The sequence below is a fragment of the Salvelinus alpinus genome, chromosome 5 (genome assembly GCF_045679555.1).
Source record: "Salvelinus alpinus chromosome 5, SLU_Salpinus.1, whole genome shotgun sequence".
Lineage (NCBI taxonomy): Eukaryota > Metazoa > Chordata > Actinopteri > Salmoniformes > Salmonidae > Salvelinus > Salvelinus alpinus.
The window spans coordinates 80703661-80726724 of NC_092090.1; the positions used below are offsets into that span (position 1 = coordinate 80703661).

At 41.4% G+C, this 23064-nt stretch overlaps 1 protein-coding gene across 4 annotated transcripts; it reads left to right on the forward strand.

The window, feature by feature from the left end:
* The first annotated feature begins 164 nt into the window (after positions 1–164).
* On the forward strand, positions 165–22765 carry LOC139576938 (endophilin-B2-like). Of its 4 annotated transcripts, XM_071403555.1 has the most exons (13): positions 189–393; positions 1525–1666; positions 1913–1924; positions 3904–4032; positions 8927–9060; positions 9272–9364; positions 15088–15150; positions 15574–15597; positions 15797–15886; positions 16593–16693; positions 16857–16871; positions 17011–17212; positions 21447–21702. In XM_071403555.1, exons 1-13 carry the CDS (start codon positions 331–333, stop codon positions 21552–21554), a joined length of 1176 nt encoding a protein of 391 aa, XP_071259656.1. In that variant the 5' UTR covers positions 189–330; the 3' UTR covers positions 21555–21702. The 4 variants fall into 4 exon arrangements, with proteins under 4 accessions (XP_071259659.1, XP_071259656.1, XP_071259658.1 ...); XM_071403557.1 differs by lacking the exon at positions 16857–16871 and having other exon boundaries at positions 21447–22765; XM_071403556.1 differs by lacking the exon at positions 1913–1924.
* The last annotated feature ends 299 nt before the right edge of the window (positions 22766–23064 follow it).

A 23064-nucleotide genomic window follows, 5' to 3' on the forward strand; every position in this document is an offset into this window, starting at 1 on the left:
TTACATTTTCTAGCAATTAGTCGTAAATACAGAATCAATAATAAAAACCTGTCACTGCATAATAAACCATACGCTGCATAAATTGTAGTATGGGTAGACGATAAAGGATATAAGTAATGATTCCAGGACGATGTGTAAATACCAGGGACACAGTGCTTGACAGTGACAGAAACGAGCTAGCGCTGTCACTGACTGGGCAACGTAACGTTATGTCCCTGACTGGACATACAGTAGCTAGCTTGATGCCGTGAACTCTCGTGGAGACAGTGTGTGTGTTCATTGTATATAGCTAGCTAACGTTAGTCGTTGGTTTAGCCAGATACTATTGACATGGATTTCAACGTGAAGAAATTAGCTTCGGATGCAGGAATTTTCTTCACTCGAGCTATACAGGTAACTCATTAAACAGTAACTAGATTTTTACATTAAATGTATTTCGTGTCTCCAATAAACTTACTAAATAACGTTAGTAAAGTTACTGTTTACTGTTGCTCGCTAGCTAGCTAATGTTCGATAACTAGCTAGCTGACGTTAGCTAGCGTCTGGCTTCATTAAAAACTGGAAGCATCATTACATATCTGATTTATGCATATTTGCCAGTCCTTTAGCTAGATATGAGAAGGTTTCTGTGCCGTCTGCTATAACATCAAGCTAGCAGTGCCAGTGGCTATCGACAGCTAGCTATGTTTTGGCTAACAAACGTTCGCTATCTAACTTAGCTATGTTTTTGAAAAAACTATTTGCGTTTCGATTTCGGGTACAGTCAGTGTATCTATGTCAATGGGGTCAGATGTAAAAACTGGAAGCATCATTATATATGATTTAGCATATTTGCCAGTACATTAGCTAGATATTAGAGGAAGGTTTCTATGCCGTCTGCTATAGCAACTGGCACTGCTAGCTTGATGCTAGGTAGTTATGTTTCCGCTATCTACTATAGTTGTTTTCGAAGAACTCTTTGCTTTTCGGTTTCAGGTACAGTCAGTATCTATGGGGTCAGACGTGACCTTTCGTGCCCTCACCCCCCCAAAAATGCCAACGCAAGAGATATATTTCATGATTGTGACTGTGTAACAGGTCATGATGAAAATCTCCCCAGGGAATGACAGTCAGACTGATTTCCTAATGACTATGTTGCACATAAAGCAATGGATGTCTGCTCAGCCCATAGAAATTGCATTCAGTTTAGTTTATCTTTGTATCTGAACCCATTGGCAGAGGATACTGGTGAAATATTAGATGGGGAAACTAGTAGGTGTATTGTTTCATGGCCTATGAGGACTTGGCATTTAGTTGTATGCTTTCCAGTAGCCTATGAGGAGACCATGACATGAAGTGCATCCCCAAACCAGTGATAATGGCATGGCATAGGGTAGTTCCATGGGCACCATGTGAAAGTACAATGATACACAGAAACAGTGGAAGGTCACTATTGATGTTGAGTTGCTGCAATAGGCCTTGTTTACTGAGAGCTTGTTTACTGAGAACTGAAGGGTGATGCTGTTATTGTTTCTTTTGCCAAAGTTCACAGGGGAAAAGTTTGGACAGGTAGAGAAGACTGAGCTGGATGCCCACTTTGAAAATCTGCTCAGCCGTGCTGATTCCACTAAAAACTGGACAGAGAAAATCTTCAGGCAGACAGAGGTTCTGCTGCAGCCCAACCCCAGTAAGGCCCAGCATACAAACTGAATGTATCAGGACAGAGGCCTCCAACTCCCACTACCCATCCCTACTCCCTGCTTAATGCAAACACACATGCACACACAGGATAGTTAACCAAAAACACATCAATTGAAAACTGCTTCAAAAACTTCAGATCAGTTTTTTTTAATGTGAAACATGGTGGTTAGGTTACATGGTGATGGAGAGCAGGGAGCGCTAACCTGTGCCTTTCTGATTCTCCATGCTACAGTTGACAACACTGGTGAGTATCTCTGTCATGCAATCTTTTAATCCGTGTGGTCTGTAGACAAGTGTTACGATGCTGTATTGGGTGTTTTCAAGCACCAGTCCTTTGTGAAAACCTGTTGTTTAGCCTATCCTCTGTCGCAAGTAGTACTTATCAGTGAGCAGCTCAACAGCTGTGTCCGTTAGCCACACCAGACAATGACTCAGCACTGCGGGCTTGTGGGTAACACGCAGAAATTAATTCCCATGTTAGTCTCTCTACTAAGTAGGCTGTCCCAGAAAAAATATATAATCTTGGTAGACTGAGAGTCATCTGTTCTTTCAACTAATCAATTGGTCAACATTTAAAAATGTGTATTTTTCCATATATAGACACACCCTATTTTTGAATAAAATCAACTATGTGTAGGCTAATGAGCTTGTCTGATGCTTTAAGCCTCCTCCTGCTGCTGTTGGCCTTAGCAGATTCTGCCATTAAGCTCTTAAAGTTGCCGGTAATAGGCTACACCAGCGGTCGGCAACCTTTTCTTTTTGGAGTGCCAAGTTATCCTACCATTTCTACTGATCTGCGTGGCAGTTATGATTTTAATATGCACATTTTTGTGGAACAGGTTAATTTAATTTATAATAGTCTTCATAACTCAAAATCAATGTCATGTGGTTAATCAATTTTAAATGAAAATGATATGAATCAAAAAGTAACTTCTATTGCCAATATGTAAAAACATAAAGCCAACAAATAAAAACATTGCAGCCTGCAGGTAGAGAATATTCTGATGAAAATAAATATCCTATAAATCACATTGGCTATCTGCAAGGAACTTGAAACATTGTATCAACTATTGTATTAACTTGGTCCAGCCCAAAGCTAGTGCTAGCAAACTTGCAACATTATATAAAATATTCTGTGTCCTCTTAGAGTTTCCTGCCCCAAGCAGACACAGTTGTAGGCTATTTTGCGCAAGGGATAAGAAGTAATCAGGTAGGCCTATTTTATGTTGTTTCCACCAGATCAGAGCATGACATTTTTTCCCCCCTTTCATGCTGAGTGGTAATCGAAATGGAGAGAGCTGAAAATATTTTTCAAATAGGGTACGTATAGGAACTGTTGTCATTTTCAGTGGATGTAAAAACGGACTTTGTTTACTTGCTGTTTTGAGGCGAAGAAAAAATGACTTTGAGAAGCTCCACAGGGATGGTGAGTTAAGACAATCAGAAATGGTGTCAGATCCCCAAATGGGCACACTTCTAGGCAGGCCTACATTTGCACACAGGCCATGTAGACTAGTCCTACTTCTATATGCGTAATTGGGTGCGTGTCCTAACTCAAGATTGACAGGAGCACTCCAAACAAAAGACAATGAATAAATTGACTACTCGTAATTGTAATGAAGTAAACCAAAACTTTTTCTTACAAGTGTAGCCTAGGTTGTGCACTCTGCAAACAACGTGTCCACTCCTACAATGACAACGGTAAGACTAATAATAATATATTGAATGCATTAAGAGAAATGACCATAACCAAGCAAACATTGTAGATTAGAAATTACAGGAACTAATGGTAAATGTACTACTGGTGATACTGGTGTGCCATCCCCGTGGGCTCCGCAATGGATTAGTCCTCTCAGCCAGGTGTGAATCAGACGTGTCTCGTGACAATTATTTAGTATGTATTTGCCACTGCTTGACTAACAAACATCTTGGTCGACCAACAGCCTATCGACCAAACAATCGACCAGTCTACTAAATGGAGTCAGCCCTACTACTAAGGCTTGTTCTTTTCATTATCTGAGTGAAATAACATTTATTTCCTTGACAACTTCATTCAACACCTTATTCCCACAATGTTGAATTACAATACTGTACATTCTCATACTGGGCATTGGCTTACTTTGCTTTGGCATTCTCTCCCACCAATTTCCATTTTCAAGTTTCATTTGATGGCTATTTTTGGCCAGTACTCTCTTGAAGCAGGCCCGTTCTTTCTATCTGCAGGTTCCAGGATTGAGGAGTTCCTGTATGAGAAGCTTGACAGAACGGTTCCCTCCAGACCAAATAATGAAGAACTGCTGGGTCATTACATGCAAGATGCGGCAAAAGATTTTGGTCCTGGAACTCCATATGGTGAGTGTGACTCAAGCTTTGTGTAGGCCTACACGGTCTTTCCAGGTGGTATAAAACTGTTTTTTTATAGGATTAGCAAGTGATAATACAATTTGAGAGAGGAAACTGAGACCGTGTCTTGGGCCCCAGTCAAATTCAATAATTAGATTTTCTGGAACATGCATTTCACCAGATGATCTTACTCAATACATCTCCACTCTGTGCTCTCTCCCTCATGCAATCCCTAAGAATGGCTTGAACCTTTTGTGGTACAGTGCCTTCAGAAAGCATTCACAGACTTTGACTTTTTCCACATTTTGTTGTTACAACCTGAATTTAAAATGTATTCAATTTAGATGTTTTGTCACTGGTATACACACTATCACATAATGTGAAATTGGAATGATGTTTGTAAAAGTTTTACAAGACTCAATAAGTATTCAACCCCTTTGTTATGGCAAGCCTAAATAAGTTCAGGAGTGAAAATGTGCTTAATAAGTTGCATACCCTATATATCCTACACAAAACATTGGTTCAGCTGACATGAATTATCCTCCCTTCTCTGCAGTAGCTGTCATACTGCTAGGTAGCTTTTCTGGCTTGTGCTATAGCCAGACTAATGTTAGATATTAGAGGAAGGTTTCTGTGCCGTCTGCTATAGCCACTGGCACTGCTAGCTTCGCAGAACTCTTTGCCTTTCGGTTTCAGGTACAGTCAGTGTATCTATGCGATCAGACATGACCTAACGTGCCCCCATCCCCCAAAAATGCCAATGCAAGAGATATCTTTCATTGTTGTGACAATGTGTAACAGGTCTTGATGAAAATGTCCCCAGGGAATGACAGTCAGATTAATTTCCTAATGACTATGTTGCATTTAAGCAATGAATTGAGCAATGAATGTCTGCTCAGCCCTTAGAAATTATATTCAGTTTAGTTTTTCTTTGTATCTGAACCCATTGGCAGAGGATACTTGGAATGGGAAAAGACTGGTGAAACATTAGACAACTAGCAGGTGTATTGTTTCATGGCCTATAAGGGCTTGGTATTTAGTTGCATGGTTTAATACCCCCAAACCAGTGATAATGATGCAGCTTCTAGTGGCATGGCATAGGGCAGTTCCATGGGCACCATGTGAAAGTACAATGATACACAGAAACAGTGGAAGGTCACTATTGATGTTGTGTAACTGCAATAGGCCTTGTTAACAGAGAACTGAAGGGTGATGTTATTGTTTCTTTTGCCAAAGTTCACAGGGGAGAAGTTTGGACAAGTAGAGAAGACTGAGCTGGATGTGCTTAACAAGTCACAATAAGTTGCATGGACTCACTCTGTGTGAAATAAGTGTTTAACATGAATTTTGAATGACTACCTCATCTCTGCACCCCACACATACAATTATCTGTAAGGTTCCTTAGTCGAGCAGTCAATTTCAAACACATATTCCCACAAAGACCAGGGAGATTTTCCAATGCCTCGCAAAGAAGGGCACTTATTGGTAGAAGGGTAAAAAAAAATGCAGACATTGTATATCCCTTTGAGCATGGTGAAGTTATTAATTACACTTTGTATGGTGCATCAATACACCCAGTCACTACAAAGACACAGGCGTCCTTCCTAACTCAGTCGTGAACTACAACACATTACTGAGTAAGCAGGCTGCATCATGTTATGGGTATACTTGTAATCATTAAGGACTGGGGAGTTTTTCAGGATAAAAAATAAATGAAATGGAGCTAAGCACAGGCTAAATCTGGTTCAGTCTGCTTTTCACCAGACACTGGGAGATGAATTCACCTTTCAGCAGGACAATAACCTAAACACAAGGGCAAATCTTCGCTGGAGTTGATTACCAAGAAGAGTGAATGTTCCTGAATGGCCGAGTTACAGTTTTGACTTAAATCTACTTGAAAACAATGGCAAGACCTGAAAATGTTTGTCTAGCAATGATCAACAACCAATTTGACAGAGCTTAAAGAATGTTGAAAGTAATAATAGGCAAATTGTTGCGCAAACTCTTACAGGTTATTGTGTGTATATCAGTGAATTAAATTATTTTTTTTTCATTTAGATTTCAGGCTGTAACACAACAAAATGTGGAATAAGTCAAGGGGTATGAATACTTCCTGAAGGTACTGTATATCCATGTGAGAAAACATCACCATAGTTGATATTGATCTTGACTCTATGCTCTTTTTCCAAAAGTTTGTAGTGTCACTCTTCCCAAAGCCTTTGCTTATACTGATGATTTCACCCTAAAGTGAGTGAGTAGTGAGATTGGTGATCAGGGCTGTTGTCAGCATTAGTCAATATATCTCCTCCCGCCCCTTCACTCCCCTGCGGTCCAGCCTGTCTCATATCTGTCTGCCCAATAAATCACCTTCACTGGCAATCCTGAGGATCAATAGTGCTCTTTCTCTCTCTCTTTTAATGTTGTTCAGAGTTGTCTCTGCAGGCTTGGCTCTGCAACGACAACCTTAATGCATAAAGTTTATGCACATATTAGTTTACTAGGCTGTCTCTCTGTGGAGCTTTTCCCCTTCAGTTGGAGAAATGTAACTTCGTCACAGAGACCTGAGTGATGGGTCATGTACAGATTTATTTAGGGCTCTGCAGACCTCCTGTTTAGCTAGGAGTTGTTTTCTAAATTAATTCAGCTATTTTGGAATGGAAAGCTCATGCCAATAAATCCACGGTGACTTTTTTCCAAGATGAAAAATGCACAAATACAGTAGCCTATACTCAGGGTTGGGTAGGTTACTTTCTAAATGTAATCCGTTACTAGTTATCTGTCCAAAATTGTAATCAGTAACGTAACTTTTGTATTGCCTAAACTCAGTAATGTCATCTGATTACATTCTGTTACTTTTAGACTACTTTCCCCTGAAGAGGCATTAGAAATAGGCAAAAATGTATGTTACCAATTGAACGACATCTATTGCAGTTTACATAGCTGGCCATATATGGATGTTACATTTTACTTTATGGGTTGGTTATGTAGGCTTCTTCAAACCCATCGCTTTCTATTATATATAATAATTCAATTCAATTATCTTTACCATAAATAAATATAATTTCTAAGTCCAAAAATGGATGTAGCAACTACAGATTTCCCCTTTAAGTCTATCAAATGTGTGAGGGTTTGAGCATGTGTCCATTAGGCCTATGAATAAATAAAAAAATTACCAGCATGAATTCGATTGAACGATAAAAGCCACACTTTTATTTCATAGGCTGGGATCCGGACTATGCAGCTGTTACGAGTGCATTTTCACTGGCTGTTCACTGGTTTCAAAAACAATGATTGATAGGCAATTTAAACTTCTTGAATTGAACCATTATTGGGTTCAAATACACATTTAGATTTGTGAACAGCCGTCCACAACAACCACAATCTGTAAGGCGCAAATTGCTACATGCGCTATATAGATATCAATAATAAGTGATATCCATTTTGCCGTAGACTACACCACTGCTATCATCCTTACCTCCAAGAGTTTATTCAAGTTGGATAAACTCTGGATGCAGACAGCAGTCATAGCTTGGACTGTAGCCTACAAAAGCCTATTCCTGCTCTTTTCCCGCGATCCATCAAACACATTTGGTGTGTCATCATAGTGGTCTTTGACTCGCTCAGGTGGAACAAATTTAAACTTGTGCCTTTTTTCAATGCTGGTTTGAATGTCATTGAGAAAACAGAGAAGTGTCAAATATATATTTTTTGCAAACATCCTTTCTGAATTTAAAAGTAAACCTCGAAGTAATCATCTAGTTTTTCAAAAGTATCTAATCTGGTTACAATATTTTTGGTGGTAACGGATTACAGTTACCATTTTTTGTAATCCCTTACATGTATTCCGGTACTCCCCAACCCTGCCTACACTAAGCAAGTTACGTTTATACGCTGTAATTCCCTCATGAGAGAAACAGGCATGTTTTAGTGATTTTGAAATAATTTGATTTATAATGAATTCATTTGTACACAGGGTATTCAGTTCTGTAGCTAAAAATAAATGTCACAGACATCTTTGGAACTGTGGAAGAGCAAGACATCAATCCCATTCTCTCCTGCCTTAGCAACTATTACTAGATGAACACTCAGTTGCTTTAATCAGATCATTAGTGGCCTGTTTCTCAGTGGTGGCTTTTAGTGATGCAGCCTTTCGTGTTGATGGGTGTAGAAAAACTGTTGAAATAGTGGCTCAAACAGCAAAGATGTGTAGAAAAACATTTCCTAAGTATTAGAATGTGGTCTGTCCATGTTTGACACAGATTTGCATACTTCAAATTTTGCTAGTATAGGCCTTTTTGATGCTATAATCATTGCTGTGTGTTGTTATTCATTAGATATTCCCTTGAGGTCTGTAATCTAGTCTGTTTTACATCTGGGGAAACCCCAATGTTAAAATGGGGAATTTTGAGTTTTGTTGCTTTGGTAAAAGTCATGTCAAGAATGTCGCCGTGTCTAGAGGTTCCCTCAGTGTGGCCCTCCCCCTCTCTTTGCAGGTATATTGTAGTTGGCCAAGGTTCTCCCACACACTATCTCAGTTGGAGTGCATTTATTATTGATGCACTGGGTGTTGCTATCTAGATGGAGCTCTGAATCTACACTACTACACCAAAACAGCAGGCTTTGTGGGGTAGGCTAATCAGGGCATTGATAGACAGTTGGTGAAGGTGCGTTTGTGCCATAGATTACTGGGATGGGAATAGCCTAAATGTTTGATACAGGTTGTATTGCGCTACCATGTCCTATTGGTCTAGACTTTGTCTGTTTGTATTCTTCTGATAAGTAATACGTCATTCCTCTGATAAGTAGTAAGTACGTCTTCTGATAAGTAATAAGTCATTCCTAATTAATAAGTCACTCCTAGGCCTATATTTCACATATATTGTGTGTGTGTGTGCTGCTGTAGGTAGCACCCTGATCAAAGTAGGCGATTGTGAGAGGAGACTGGGCAGTGTACAGAGGGAGTTCCTACAGACCTCCGCTATCGGCTTCCTCACCCCACTCAGGAACTTTCTGGAAGGAGACTGGAGGACCATCTCAGTGAGTCTGGCTATCTGGCCTCAGAGGGACATCTTGGGATTGCATGCAGACCAGTATTTAATACAATGCTAATCAACACCTTGGGGTTTAGTTTTCTACTTATTCCTATATGGATGTAGCAGAGTTTTAGGACCTAGCCAACTTAACCCCACACATATAGGCTACATTTACGTTGTGCAGAGAGTTGCTGATCTTCTCCTCCCTGTCTCAGAAAGAGAGGCGTCTCCTGGAGAACCGCAGACTGGACCTGGACTCCTGTAAAGCACGGCTGAAGAAAGCCAAATTAGCAGAGTCCAAGGCTGCGGTGAGTCTGCCCTCCTCTCCCTGTTCCCCGTTAGCTGCATCATGTAGCCATGAGTCTACCCTCTACCCTCCTCTTCCTGTTTCCCTTCAGCAGCATCATGTAGCCATGCGTCTACCCTCCTCTTCCTGTTTCCCTTCAGCTGCATCATGTAGCCATGCGTCTACTCTCTACCCTCCTCTTCCTGTTTCCCTTCAGCTGCATCATGTAGCCATGCGTCTACCCTCCTCTTCCTGTTTCCCTTCAGCTGCATCATGTAGCCATGCGTCTACCCTCTACCCTCCTCTTCCTGTTTCCCTTCAGCTGCATCATGTAGCCATGCGTCTACCCTCTACCCTCCTCTTCCTGTTTCCCTTCAGCTGCATCATGTAGCCATGCGTCTACCCTCCTCTTCCTGTTTCCCTTCAGCTGCATCATGTAGCCATGCGTCTACCCTCTACCCTCCTCTTCCTGTTTCCCTTCAGCAGCATCATGTAGCCATGCGTCTACCCTCTACCCTCCTCTTCCTGTTTCCCTTCAGCTGCATCATGTAGCCATGCGTCTACCCTCTACCCTCCTCTTCCTGTTTCTCTTCAGCTGCATCATGTAGCCATGCGTCTACCCTCTACCCTCCTCTTCCTGTTTCCCTTCAGCTGCATCATGTAGCCATGCGTCTACCCTCTACCCTCCTCTTCCTGTTTCCCTTCAGCTGCATCATGTAGCCATGCGTCTACCCTCTACCCTCCTCTTCCTGTTTCCCTTCAGCTGCATCATGTAGCCATGCGTCTACCCTCTACCCTCCTCTTCATGTTTCCCTTCAGCTGCATCATGTAGCCATGAGTCTACCCTCCTCTTCCTGTTTCCCTTCAGCTGCATCATGTAGCCATGCGTCTACCCTCTACCCTCCTCTTCCTGTTTCCCTTCAGCTGCATCATGTAGCCATGCGTCTACCCTCTACCCTCCTCTTCCTGTTTCCCTTCAGCTGCATCATGTAGCCATGAGTCTACCCTCTACCCTCCTCCACCTCTTCCTGTTTCCCTTCAGCTGCATCATGTAGCAGGGAGTCTACCCTCTACCCCCTCCACCTCTCCTTGTTCCCCTTCTATTACATAATATAACCAGGCATCCCCCTCTACCCTCCACCTCTCCCTGTTCCAGTTCAGCTGCATCATGTAACCAGGCTCCAGTTCAGTGAACTGCTACTGCTAACTAACATCTATCTCTGTTCTAATTATGTTCACAGTGTGAGGGAGAAGTGAGTATTAGTGTAAAATATTGTCCACTTTGGTTATTTTCCCCCCCCCTTTTTTTTCATTCTGACATGCTCTGCCCATTTTCTCATTGGTACTTTGAAATCCAGTTGAACGCATGTGAGAAGCCAAGAGAGAGAGAGAACAGACTTTCACGTTCTTTTGAAAGTGAAAGAAATTATATTGTGGCATGGTACACTGGAGCAAACCCATATATGACCCTAGAGCAGTGGTATTCAAACTTTTTCAGCAAGGACCCCATTTTTTTCCACCAGAATTTCTGGGGACCCCACCTCAAATGTAATGACACAATCATAAAATGACGATTTTTACATGTGTGTGTGTGTGCCGTGCCGTGCCTTCGGAAAGTATTCAGACCCCTTGACCTTTTCTACATTTTGTTACGCTACAGCCTTATTCTAAAATGGATTAAATAAAATATTTTTCTCATCAATCTACACACAATACCCCATTATGACAAAGGAAAAACAGCTAATTTAGAAAAAATTAACAGAATAACCTTATTTACATAAGTATTCAGACCCTTTGCTATGAGACTCGAAATTGAGCTCAAGTGCATCCTGTTTCTATTGATAATCCCTGCGAGGTTGCTACATCTTGATTGGAGTCTGTGGTAAATTCAATTGATTGGACATGATTTGGGAAGGCATGTCAGAGCAAAAACGTGTCTCAAAGGAATTGTCCGTGGAGCTCCGAGACAGGATTGGTTCGAGGCACAGATCTGGGGAAGGGTACCAAAACATTTCCGCAGCATTGAAGGTCCCCAAGAACACAGTGGCCTCCATCATTCTTAAATGGAAGAAGTTTGTAACCACCAAGACTGTTCCTAGAGCTGGCCGCCCGGCCAAACTGAGCAATCAGGGGAGAAGGGCCTTGGGTAGGGAGGTGACCAAGAACCCATTGGTCACTCTGACAGATCTCCAGAGATCCTCTGTGGAGATGGTAGAACCTTCAAGAAGGACAACCATCTCTGCAGCACTCCACCAATCAGGCCTTTATGGTAGAGTGGCCAGATGGAAGCCACTCCTCAGTAAAAGGCACACGACAGTCCGCTTGGAGTTTGCCGAAAGGCACCTAAAGGACTCTCTGACCATGAGAAATAAGATTCTCTGGGATGATGAAGCATGGTGGTGGCAGCATCATGGTGGTGGCAGCATCATGCTGTGGGGATGTTTTTCAGTGGCAGGGACTAGGAGACTAGTCAGGATTGAGGCAAAGTACAGAGAGATCCATGATGAAAACCTGCTCAGGACCTCAGACTGGGGCAAAGGTTCACATTCCAACAAGACAACGATCCTTAACACACAGCCGAGACAACACACAAGTGACTTCGGGACAAGTCTCTGAATGTCCTTGTGGCCCAGCCAGAGCCCGGACTTGAACCCGATCGATCGACACTAAAGTTACCTGAAAATAGCTGTGCAGCAACACTCCCCATCCAACCTGACAGAGCTTGAGAGGATCTGCAGAGAAGAATGGCAGAAACTCCCCAAATACAGGTTTTCCAAGCTTGTAGCGTCATACCCATGAAGACTCGAGTCTGTAATCGCTGCCAAAGGTGCTTTAACAAAGTATTGAGGGTCTGAATACTTACAGTACCGACTTCAACTGTACATACATACATACATACATACATACATACATACATACATACAGTTGAAGTCGGAAGTTTACATACACATAGGTTGGAGTTAATAAAACTCGTTTTTCAACTACTCCACAAATTTCTTGTTACTATAGTTTTGGCAAGTCGGTTAGGACATCTACTTTGTGCATGACACAAGTAATTTTTCCAACAATTGTTTACAGACAGATTATTTCACGTACAAATCACTGTATCACAATTCAAGAGGGTCAGAAGTTTACATACAATAAGTTGACACTGCCTTTAAACAAAGACAAAGATCATACTTTTTGGAGTAATGTCCTCTGGTCTGATGAAAAAAAAAAATAGAACTGTTTGGCCATAATGACCATTGTTATGTTTGGAGGAAAAAGGGGGAGGCTTGCAAGACGAAAATACCATCCCAACTGTGAATCACAGGGGTGGCAGAATCATGTTGTGGGGGTGCTTTGCTGCAGGAGGGACTGGTGCACTTCACAAAATAGAAGATATCATGAGGAAGGAAAATGATGTGGATATATTGAAGCAACAGCTCAAGACATCAGTCAGGAAGATAAAGCTTGGTCGCAAATGGGTCTTCCAAATGGACAATGACCCCAAGCATACTCCCAAAGCTGTGGCAAAATGGCTTAAGGACAACAAAGTCAAGGTATTGGAGTGGCCATCACAAAGCCCTGACCTCAATCCCATAGAAAATTTGTGGGCAGAACTGAAAAAGAGTGTGCGAGCAAGGAGGCCTACAACCTGACTCAGTTACACCAGCTCTGTCAGGAGGAATGGGCCATAATTCACCCAACTTATTGTGGGAAGCTTGTGGAAGGCTACCCGAAACATTTGGCCCAAGTTAAACAATTTAAAGGCAATACTACCAAATACTAATTGAGTGTATGTAAACTTCTGACCCACTGGGAATGTGATGAAAGAAATAAAAGCTGAAATAAATCATTCTTTCTACTATTATTCTGACATTTCACATCCTTAAAATAAAGTGGTGATGCTAACTGACCTATGACAGGGACTTTTTACTCAGATTAAATGTCAGGAATTGTGAAACATTTAATCTCAGTTTATTTGGCTAAGGTGTATGTAGACTTCCAACTTCACTATACATACATACATACATATTGGGGAGCCCACTGCAGTTCCCAGTGGGGTTGCAACCTCAACTTTGAATACTACTGCCCTAGAGTCAACAAAACTGAGTAGTACACAAAATCATTTGTAAAATGGAACAGAAGTGTCTTTAACTTGGACCAGTGTATGGGTGCAACGTGACTAACTGCATCCAATTACCAAGTTCATCCTCCTATTAAATCACAAAGGCCTTTTTGAGACCAGTAGTGAGAGGAATGGCCCTGTCCCATGTGAGTACAGATGACTTGGGTTAAAAGTCCTGATTGCTCACATGCTTGCCCAATTATACCATGTCCAGTGAATGTCTACCGCCACATCACATTCCCAGCTCCCACTCTCAGTGAGAGCATTTGAAATGTTAAGATGTATGGCTGTTTTTTTCCTTCAGGTCAAAGATCTAATTTGATAAGATATGTTTTCTTGATAGCATGATTAAATAAACCGATATACAGAGGAAACTCCATAAATACAATTTATTTTAATTGTAGACTAATTTCAAATCAGACCTTTGAAACCTGTATGCATGGTGATTGCCAAATGAAGGCATGCACATTTTGAAAAATATGTTTGTTTAGCGTACTTATTTATTTCCTGCAAAATATTTGTCTTTTAGAAGTACTTTAATTACATTGGGATTTGGCCAGCCCAATGTAATGATTAAGAAGTCAATTGAGAGTAATTTACTGTATTCAATTAGATAGATGTATTGTCCTCTGAAGAGGAAATAATTTTCCACAGACCTCAACATTTTACAGAAACTGTACATAAAAGATCAAACCAACTTATCTCCCAGACATAACATTCACAGTTTCTTCTTCCATACTCCATATATGATAGATTAACCTCTGTGACCAGACGACCGGAACTATTCTCCAGATATACTGTAGGCTACACATTCTATAGGCTACTGCACACATATTTGTTTTAAATCCAGCACCTGGTTTGTTTGGGGTTAGAATGAGATGATGGTTGAAGGATGGCTTTCTTTAAGGGCTATGACATTGATGGATGACAGGCTGTGTACACATCTCTCATGCTGCTGTGTTTATTTACACATGTAGCATGGTCGTCGTCCTTCTAGTCTAACATGCCTTGGGACTCCATGCAGTAGATATGCAGCACAGGAGGTTGATGGCAACTTAATTGGGGAGGACGGGCTTGTGGTAATGACTGGAGCAGAATAAGTGGAATGGAAACTGTTTGAAACTGTTTGAATGAACAGTCCTCTCCTCAGCAGCGTTCACTGATATGCAGGTGAAGAAAGATATTTGTACCATTCCAGGGCTCAACAGTGGGACCATTTTACTCACATATGCTCCTAAATATTTTGCTTTGGGACCTGGAATGTTTATATTGGAACACCAGTGTGCCTAGAAAAAGTAAGGATTTTAGCTTTAATATCTGAAATATTTTTCATTGTGCTCCTACATTTCTTTGTGTGCACATACATTTTACAACTTAGGCGCACACACGTGCTCCTTGTAAAGAAGGTGAGCGTAGAGCTCTGCAGTCTTTGATTGGCCAGTGCTTGCAGAACAGACTTGTCTCATATCATCAAGATAATAACAAAGGGTTTAGTTTTTGCTATGTGTGCATCCCTGTCACATGACTCTCTTATACGTTTGGTTTTGTTTGTTGTTTTGTTTGTCCTTTTGTGTATGTTGTTTGGTTTGGTGCACACCATACTGTATGTGTAAACTGCTCTGCTGTGTCTGTAGGCTGTGCCTGATTTTCAGGAAACCAGGCCCAGAAATTATGTCCTCTCTGCCAGTGCATCTGCGGTAAGGAGCTTAAACAGCCAGTCCACTCTACACTCACACTGTACATGTAGCCTACTGTCACTTTACAAATTCTATGGTATTTCTTCATATCACCAGATTGCTTCCGGCATAGTAATAGAGTAATCCATTATCTATGTGGTACTTGACTTAACACAGGCAACGGTCTAATTTCCCAGGCACAACAACCAAAAGTAGGGCAAAGCTCTTCAAAGATGTTATACTTCAATTGATCCAAATAAAATGAACTCTGAATGCAGGACCAGAATATTTGGGAAATGCTTTCTTTTGAATGCACCCCTGGGTTGAAAACCTGTATCTTTACTGTCATCAGTCTCAATCCAATCTAAGAATGTGTGTCTCCCCTGTGATGTCATCAGAATGTGTCTCTCTCTCCCCCTCTCTTGTTGCCCTGCGGCTTTTCAGCTCTGGAGCGAGGAGGTGGACAAAGTGAGTATGACATGTTTGGACACCATCCTCCTCCCGTATTGTATAAATAAGTAATATCTTTGTTTCTAGGTAAAGTGTCTGTCTCGTTTCACAAGTTATTACCTTCAGAGTTCACACAAGAACAAAACAGCTGATAATGGAAAATGGGGGCTGTAGTATTACATGATACCGCTCTCTGTTTGTTTTGGTTGTTCTGTAGGCAGAACATGAGCTTCGAGTGGCACAGACAGAGTTTGACAGACAGGCAGAGGTCACACGGCTCCTGCTGGAGGGAATCAGCAGTACACACGTGAGTCATGAGGTCAAACCTGTAGAGTGGACCAACATGACCACTACACATGGCCACTCTCTTCAGCATATGCACTGTTTACCAGGTAATAAGTTAGGGATAATCAATGAGGGGCTCTATGGAAAATAATGAACGATGTGGAAGGTGTGTTAGTGCGGTGTGGACTAACCTTCCACAGAGTTCCATTATTTTCCAGAAAATGCATAGAGCCCCGAGTTGATTATCCCTTTATAACATAATTTAACACATTTGCAGCAAAAAAAAAATTATTTGCAGGTAGAAATGTGATCAACATCCACTAAAGTAGGTAGCAAGGTTACTAGATAGCTACAGTAGTTGCCTTGGCAACCGAACATACTTACTGGTTTTTGCTAACCAAACAATCAGTCCTATCTTGTTATTATGAATGAATAACATTGAAAATCGAATTCAACAGTGCCAATAATGTTTTCAATTTGACTTTTGCCTTCAAAGCAGCTCAAACATAGAACATGTAAGACTGAACTATAGCTATTGAATTCTACTGTACTGATATACCGTGCATTATAGGGAAATAATGCATGCGCCAGAATGCACTTCAAGCCAATCAGAAACTTGTATTTAACAATGCCATGGTATAAACTGTTTTAACATGGTGGTGACAGGGTATGTTGAGGGGGACCAAGTAACAACTGTGTTATATGTGTTTTGGGTATGTTGTCTGTAGGTGAACCACCTGCGCTGCCTGCATGAGTTTGTGGAGGCACAGACAGCCTACTACAAGCAGTGTCACCTGCACATGCAGGACCTGCAGAAAGAGCTGGACAGGTGAGGACTGGCTCTGGGTAGATGCACAACTTTATATTGGACATACTAGCATACTTAGCTGGGCTGTCTAGATCTGGCTTTTATTTGTTGCAGTGTTTGCTATTCAAATGGATGTAAGCTGTTAATCAATGACCATCTCCACTATTATCTCTTATGCTCTCAGTTCCAATGGAGATGTGTAAGTAACATTTGATGACGATTACAGTTGAACTCACCATTACTCAACATATTTTTGTTAACCGTTAGTTAAGTCTGATTATTCCCCAGGGAATGTGCTGTATACCTTATGAATGTCTTCACTCCCTAAACCTCTGCAGGTTTCCCAATGCGTTTGCTGGTAACCCAGGCCACTCCATGGCCTCCGGTGGCTCCTCTCCCCTGGACCCTGCCAGCGCTGTGGAGACAGACACGCTGAAGATCGAGGAGGTGCAGGCCCCTGCCACAGGCACACGCAAGGCCAAGGTCCTGTACGACTACGACGCTGCCGACACCAGTGAGCTATCCCTACTGGCTGACGAGGTGAGCACACGAACACACACACAGAATTCTACCTGCACACCCGTCATTAGTTGAATCAGGTGTATCCGTGCAGTGCTAGAATATGTGGTATGGTGGGCAGGAAACAGTCTCCAGTCTTGAAACAACTAGGACTAGATGCAAGATACAAGATGGTGCTATTTTGTGTTTTTTTGTGTAGCTTCTGGATATCAGAACAGCAATTACTCACCTCGAACTGGACAAAGATTTTTTCTTTAACTTCTTATGGCTGCATCCCGCTACCGGGATCGATATGACAGCAGCCAGTGAAAGTGCAGGGCGCCAAATTCAAACAACAGAAATCTCCTAATTAAAATTCCTCAGACATACATGTGTCTTATATCCTTTTAAAGGTAATCTTGTTGTTAATCCCACCAAAGTGTACGATTTAAAATATGCTTTTCAGCGAAAGCACTACAAACGATTATGTTAGGTCACCACCAAACCACAATAAGCACAGCCATTTTTCCAGCGAAAGATAGCTTTCACAAAAAGCAGAAATAGAGATAAAATTAATCACTAACCTTTGATTATCTTCATCAGATGACACTCATAGGACTTCATGTTACACAATACATGCATGTTTTGTTTGATAAAGTTCATATTTATAACAAAAAATCTGAGTTTACATTGGCGCGTAACATTCACTAGTTCCAAAAACATCAAGTGATTTTGCATAGCCACATCGTTTCAACAGAAATACTCATCATAAATGTAGATGATAATACAAGTTATACACATGGAATTATAGATATACCTCTCCTTAATGCAACCGCTGTGTCAGATTTCAAAAAAACTTTACGGAAAAAGCAAATCATGCAATAATCTGAGACGGAGCTCAGAACAATAGCCAAATTAGCCGCCATGTTGGGGTCAACAGAAACCAGAAAATACATGATAAATGTTTCCTTACCTTTGATGAACTTCATTAGAATGCAGTCCTAGGAATCCCAGGTCCACAATAAATGCTTGATTTGTTCGATAATGTCCGTTATTTATGTCCAATTAGCTACTTTGGTCAGCGGTAAACAATTCCAAAGTCACAAAGCGCATCCACTATAACGTGACGAAATGTCCAAAAGTTCCGTAACAGTCAGTAGAAACATGTCAAACGATGTACTGAATCAATCTTTAGAATGTTGTTAACATACAGTGAGGGAAAAAAGTATTTGATCCCCTGCTGATTTTGTACGTTTGCCCACTGACAAAGAAATTATCAGTCTATAATTTTAATGGTAGGTTTATTTGAACAGTGAGAGACAGAATAACAACAAAAATATCCAGAAAAATGCATGTCAAAAATGTTATAAATTGATTTGCATTTTAATGAGGGAAATAAGTATTTGACCCCTTCTCAATCAAAAAGATTTCTGGCTCCCAGGTGTCTTTCATACAGGTAACGAACGGAGATTAGGAGCACACTCTTAAAGGGAGTGCTCCTAATCTCAGTTTCTTACCTGTATAAAAGATACCTGTCCACAGAAGCAATCAATCAATCAGATTCCAAACTCTCCACCATGGCCAAGACCAAAGAGCTCTCCAAGGATGTCAGGGACAAGATTGTAGACCTACACAAGGCTGGAATGGGCTACAAGACCATCGCCAAGCAGCTTGGTGAGAAGGTGACAACAGTTTCTGTGATTATTCGCAAATGGAAGAAACACAAAAGAACTGTCAATCTCCCTCAGCCTGGGGCTCCATGCAAGATCTCACCTCGTGGAGTTGCAATGATCATGAGAACGGTGAGGAATCAGCCCAGAACTACACAGGAGGATCTTGTCAATGATCTCAAGGCAGCTGGGACCATAGTCATCAAGAAAACAATTGGTAACACACTATGCCGTGAAGGACTGAAATCCTGCAGCGCCCGCAAGGTCCCCCTGCTCAAGAAAGCACATATACATGCCCGTCTGAAGTTTGCCAATGAACATCTGAATGATTCAGAGGACAACTGGGTGAACGTGTTGTGGTCAGATGAGACCAAAATGGAGTTCTTTGGCATCAACCCAACTTGCCGTGTTTGGAGGAGGAGGAATGCTGCCTATGACCCCAAGAAACCATCCCCACCGTCAAACATGGAGGTGGAAACATTATGCTTTGGGGGTGTTTTTCTTCTAAAGGGACAGGACAACTTCACCGCATCAAAGGGACGATGGACGGGGCCATGTACCGTCAAATCTTGGGTGAAAACCTCCTTCCCTCAGCCAGGGTATTGAAAATGGGTCGTGGATGGGTATTCCAGCATGACAATGACCCAAAACACACGGCCAAGGCAACAAAGGAGTGGCTCAAGAAGAAGCACATTAAGGTCCGGGAGTGGCCTAGCCAGTCTCCAGACCTTAATCCCATAGAAAATCTGTGGAGGGAGCTGAAGGTTCGAGTTGCCAAACGTCAGCCTCGAAACCTTAATGACTTGAAGAAGATCTGCAAAGAGGAGTGGGACAAAATCCCTCCTGAGATGTGTGCAAACCTGGTGGCCAACTACAAGAAACGTCTGACCTCTGTGATTGCCAACAAGGGTTTTGCCACCAAGTAGTAAGTCATGTTTTGCAGAGGGGTCAAATACTTATTTCCCTCATTAAAATGCAAATCAATTCATAACATTTTTGATATGCGTTTTTCTGAATTTTTTTGTTGATATTCTGTCTCTCACTGTTCAAATAAACCTACCATTAAAATTATAGACTGATCATTTCTTTGTCAGTGGGCAAACGTACAAAATCAGCAGGGGATCAAATACTTTTTTCCCTCACTGTACATCTTGAATAACGTTCCAACCCGGAGAATTAGATTGACTTCAGAAGAGCGGTGGAACGGAGGTCCTCCTCGTGTGGAGGCGCATGTGAAAGCATGGTCAGCTCGTGGCAGTGATTACTCATTCCTGTCTCCTTCGGCCCCCCTTCACATTAGAGTCATCAGACAAAGTTCTATTGACTGTTGACATCTAGTGGAAGCCGTAGGAAGTGAAAACTCATCAATATCCCGCTGTAATTTCAATGAGAGCTTGGTTGAAAATCTGCCACCTCAGAAACAATTCAAACAGGAAGTGGAACTTCTCAGGTTTTTGCCTGCCATATGAGTTCTGTTATACTCACAGACATAATTCAAACAGTTTTAGAAACTTCAGAGTGTTTTCTATCCAATACGAATAATAATATGCATATATTAGCAACTGGGACTGAGGAGCAGGCAGTTTACTATGGGCACCTCTGTGCACCTTTCATCCAAGCTACTCAATACTGCCCCTGCAGCCATAAGAAGTGAATGAGTTTAATGCTGATACCAGGCCTAAATCCCCGTAATTCGCATGAAGAGGAGACGCCGATACAGGGGACGCAGTTCCGGGTGCCTTGTGAGAATTCGTCGGCAAGTGGGTAACCCGTCTCTACCATCCGTCCCATTGACAAACGTGCAATCATTGGAGAATAAACTGGATGAGCTCCGTTCGAGACTATCCTACCGGGACAATAAATACGATAATTTCTTATGTTTCACCGAATCGTGGCTGAACGACGACATGGATAATATACAGTTGGCTGGGTTTTCCATGCATCGGCAAGACGGAACAGCTACCTCCAGTAAGACGAGGGGTTTGTCAATAAGTCTATTTGTCAATAACAGCGTGAAATCTAATGTTTAAGAAGTATCAAGATTTTGCTCGCCTGAGGTAGAGTACGTCATGATAAGCTGTAGACCACACTATTTACCAAGACCGTTTTCATCTATATTTTTCGTATCTGTCTATTTACCACCACAAATCGATACTGGCACTAAGACCGCACTCAACAAGCTAAATAAGGCCATAAGCAAACAAGAAAATGCTCATCCAGAAGCGACGCTCCTAGTGGCTGCTGACTTTAATGCAGGAAAACTTAAATCTGTTTTAACTAATTTCTACCAGCATGTCACATGTGCAACTAGAGAAAAAAAAAACTCTAGACCACCTTTACTCCACAAAGACACGTACAAAGCTCTCCCTCACCCTCCATTTGGCAAATCTGACTAATTCTATCCTCCTGATTCCTGTTTACAAGAAAAAACTAAAGCAGGAAGTACCATTGGCTCGCTCAATATGGAAGTGGTCAGATGACGCAGATGTTAAGCTGCAGGACTGTTTTGCTAGCACAGACTGAAATATGTTCAGGGATTCAACATTAGGAAGGTGTTCTTAATGTTTTGTACACTCTGTGCATGTTATTATTTTGTCTTTTCCCAGCTAATCACAGTTTACACAGTGCCAGGCATGGACTCAGACTGGCTGGTGGGAGAGAGAGGGAACCAGAAAGGGAAGGTGCCTGTCACATACCTGGAGCTGCTCAGCTAAAGAAATAAATTGAAAGACGCACGCTTGCAACATTGCACTCACATGCCTTCAAACATGCTGACGTTGACAAATTCAACCAACCAAACACACCCACATGCTGTACGCACATGGACCGCATTACATCATTGGTGAATATGAAGGAAAATGCACAACATTGAATACGGAGGAATAGTTACCATGACAACTTGGCAGAAAATTCTGAAATGTAAGATATTTACTTACTGAAATGCCCTGTATTATTCAGGCTTTGGTGACCTTTGGTGACCTTTCACAGCTGTGGAAAAAGCTTCATACAGCCTGCCCAGACACTTGCACCTGTTTTAGACATCTTTCCCAAATCCATTACTTTTATGTAAAACATTCCATACACCCTGTGCACCTCTCGTTAGTCCACATTCCTATATTGTCATTTTCCTGGACACCTCTACCACTACCTGGCACTGAAACATTTCATGGCCATATGCCCTGCTTAGTGACTAACCAGAAATTGAAGCACTCATACAGCGACGATTTGAAGCACTCCTAGTCTTTTACTAACTGCCTTAAAATAATGGGAGAGAGGCTGTGTCCATCTGCTATAACTCATAGAATGTATTGGACACACCGCAATGTCCACACTCCAGTTTGCCTGTTTGCTTAGGACACTTCCTTTGAAGAGGACAAGCCAGATCTAACACAGAACATACATTTTGGCATGCAAAACTGTAACTTGTTATTATTGAAGTATCTGTGGTGAGTTATATTCCCATTTGTGTCCCTTTTTTTACTTTGCTCTTTTTGCTGTTCTGTTTCTTTAACATGTCATTGTTCCTTCAGTTGTCTTTGTATGTTTTTAGTTGAATTGTTTGATCCGATGTTGTCTTTTCTGTGATAGTCTCAGTGTCTTCAAGACAGGACCTAGGCTGCTACATGTGCTACTGGCAGGAGTTAGTCAGACTACTCTGTTCAATGCAAAGCCTCTGTCTTTCTTGTAATCAGAATTTTAATGTCTGTATATTTATTTCTCATAGACCTTTTAGTACCAAAGCAAACTTAAGTATACATGTGTATGCATGCACTCTGTCAAGGTTTGTGATGCTGTGACTGTTTTGCCATGTCTTGTTTTGACCCTTTTCTGCCTTTACTGTCAATGTATTTATTGTCTGTTCCCAAGCCATGCTGGGTGAATGCGTAGGATGTAATAAAAATATATCTATATGCTTTGGACACAATCTAGTTTGTGTGGTTTGTCAGTTCAGGTTCTTAATCTAATATTCTGGTGTAGCAGTCTGTCGGATTGGAAGTAATCATTATTTTCTAAATACATGTATTTTTTTCAAATTCAAACTTTGTCCATCATTCTAACTCATACTGGTAATTACAACACGCTCTCCTTTTTACAATATTTTCTATGACTACTGCATCAACATGTTCATGCGTATAAAGTATTTTAATCTGGCATGTTTGGCATTAATGTAATGATTTCATTTCAAATAAACTATGCAAGAAATATAGCTTAAACCCATATTTC